The sequence below is a fragment of the Pterocles gutturalis genome, unplaced genomic scaffold (assembly GCF_000699245.1).
Source record: "Pterocles gutturalis isolate BGI_N339 unplaced genomic scaffold, ASM69924v1 scaffold32599, whole genome shotgun sequence".
NCBI classification, from domain to species: domain Eukaryota; kingdom Metazoa; phylum Chordata; class Aves; order Pterocliformes; family Pteroclidae; genus Pterocles; species Pterocles gutturalis.
Genome location: NW_010134259.1, coordinates 17,613 through 19,962, shown reverse-complemented (window position 1 = coordinate 19,962; position 2,350 = coordinate 17,613). Strand labels below are relative to the sequence as shown.

The window sequence follows — 2,350 nt, the reverse complement described above, 5'->3', positions numbered from 1 at the left end:
CTTGCCAGCCGAGCCCAGTTCATGGGCGAGCAGGAAGAATTGCTGCTCCCAGCTCAAGGTGTTGCTTCTCACTGCAGATCACAGGTGTGAGGATGAGGAACCCACATTAGAGATTCCTGGAAGCTCCCAAGCTGCGGAGTTACCCCAGAAGCACTGGAGGGGGGACCTGGCCTCTCACCAGCCCCACTGGCAAGTACCTGTCCATGGAGAGCTGGGCCACGAGAGTGACATCGGTGGGGTCAGGAAGGGCCAGGAACTCGTACTGCAGGAAGAACAGGTGGATGCGGTGCTGCGTGAGGTGCTGCCGGCGGAAATCATAGCAAGGATCGTCCTCGTCCAACTCCTCCAGTGCCTGCTGCAGCTGCAACGCCGTGAATGTGAGGGAGAGCAGGAGACCCAGGGCAAGCTGGGGCAGCAGCAGGGGTCTCTGCCCACCCCACGCTCCGGGATCGGGGGCAGAGCCACAATCACGCTCACCTGGTTGCTGGGCGGGCTGGGGAGACTGGCGCAGCCGAAGAGCTCCCTGCGCAGCAGGTTCCCGTCATACTCCAGGAAGGTCAGGTAGAGGTTGCGGAAGAACTCCACGTGCTTGTTCTTCACCCGCAGCTTCTTGGGCGAGTTCCAGTGGATCACCTGAGGGCAGCGGTGTGTCACCCCGAGGAGGGGATGTCAGCAGCACCCAGCACTGCTGACTCCCCTGGACCTCCAGCACCTGCACTGTCCTTCAAGCCCTCCCCAGTCCCCAAGGCAGCAAACCCACCCACCTTGAGATCTGAGACCTCGGTGTAGCACTGCTCCGAGCGGGTGTGATCAGAGAGCTGCACGTTCCAGAAGCAGGGGAGCCGATATACCAGGGCCGGGTCCTGTTTGATCACTGCATTAAAGATGTCCTAGAAGAGAGAAAGGCAAGTGCACAGGAGGATGAGGAAGGCAGCACGGCCCCCCTGCGCCAGCAGTGCCATGGGAACACAGCAGGGCCGACCACCCCGGAGGAGAGCCTGTTACCTGATCGGCCAGCGAGGTGGAGAGCATGCTCATGAGCTCCCGCTCCGCCGTCAGCCGCCACATCTGCTCCCAGCCCAGGTGACGCAGGCGGTCCAGCAGCAGCAGGATCACCCCTGGGTTCCAGGGAGGAAGGTGCTGGGTCACCGAGGGAGGACCCAGCCATTGCACAGCTGGAGCACAGCAGCCTGCATGCCTTCGGCCCCTGGGACATGCTGCTTCTCTGCACCCACCCACACGAGCTCGGGATGCTGTAGCATCCCCCTTGTGCCCACCAGCCTCTCCTGCCTCACCTCAGCCTTCCCCAGCCTCCCTGTGCCAGGTGCCACCTCAGCAGGATGCACCACCAGGCTGCAGAGCCCACCCTGGCAGCCCACGCTCACCTGTGTTGAAGCCACGTCCCAGGGCTGGCCACGGTCTGTGGTTTTTCCAGAGGTTGCCCAAATACCAGTCACTTTGGTTCTCCACCAGCCCGATCACCTGCTTGTCTGAGGGAAAAGAGGAACATGGATCCAGCCTGTCTCGCTGCAGGTTCAGAGGACCCAAGCAAACCCGCTGTGGTGGTGCTGTGGCAGATCGGGAACGCCACCCCGAGAGGACAGTGGGCTCACAGCGGGTCCCAGGGCCACCCTGTCCTCACCAGAAAACTTCCCGAAGACAGCCCAGAGCTCAGCGATGTCTGTGGCAAAGGTGATGTCGGTGTCCAACACGATGACCTTGGAGAGGTTGGAGGGCAGCGCCTTGGTAAGCGTCAGCTTCATTAGCCCGTAGATGCCGGAGTAGTGCTTGTTGGGGATCCATGACACCTCTGGCTGCAGGGTGACACAGCCTCAGGACTGGGCATGGCCATGCCCTTCCCCTGCCCCGGCAGGACGGCCGTGTGTGCCACCCCAGCACCCCATGGGGTGTGGAGCCAGCCGAGCCTGGAGCACCTCCTCCAGCTGCACCACCAGCAGCCCCACACCTCTCTCCCCAGGACCTCCAGGTGCTCGCTGGCTGCATCGCCTTCTCCTTCCCTCTCACACTTCCTCCAGCCACCAGAACTCCCACCTGAACCCCCACATTTCAGTGCTCATGGGGAACCCAGCCCTGCCGCAGGGGTAGTGCTACCCCAATGGGCCTCCCCTCCCACCCCATGCCCCCTTCTCAGGTGGGCCACCAACAAGTCCAGAAAGGGGAGCAGGTGAGCGAGGGACCAGCAGGAAAAGAGTTAACGAACGCCCTCCTGCTCGCCCTCTCTGCTGCTCCCCTTGGCCCTCCACGCACTGTGTTGGGACAGGGCAAAGGGGGGGCAAGTGCCTGCCTTCAAGTCCTCGGCGTTGTAGAAGCTGACGTGGCCGGAGGGCAC

At 62.7% G+C, this 2,350-nt stretch overlaps 1 protein-coding gene across 1 annotated transcript in view; it reads right to left on the bottom strand.

Moving 5' to 3' along the window:
- Positions 1 to 2,350, bottom strand: part of LOC104467679 (glycosyltransferase-like protein LARGE2) — a 5,132-nt gene that overhangs the window by 1,384 nt on the left and 1,398 nt on the right. Inside the window, 7 exon segments of the mRNA XM_010081534.1 lie at positions 198 to 361; positions 478 to 633; positions 765 to 890; positions 1,006 to 1,118; positions 1,386 to 1,490; positions 1,643 to 1,814; positions 2,306 to 2,350. The exon segment at positions 2,306 to 2,350 is cut by the window's right edge and continues 37 nt beyond it. Coding sequence (XP_010079836.1) covers positions 198 to 361; positions 478 to 633; positions 765 to 890; positions 1,006 to 1,118; positions 1,386 to 1,490; positions 1,643 to 1,814; positions 2,306 to 2,350 — 881 coding nt within the window.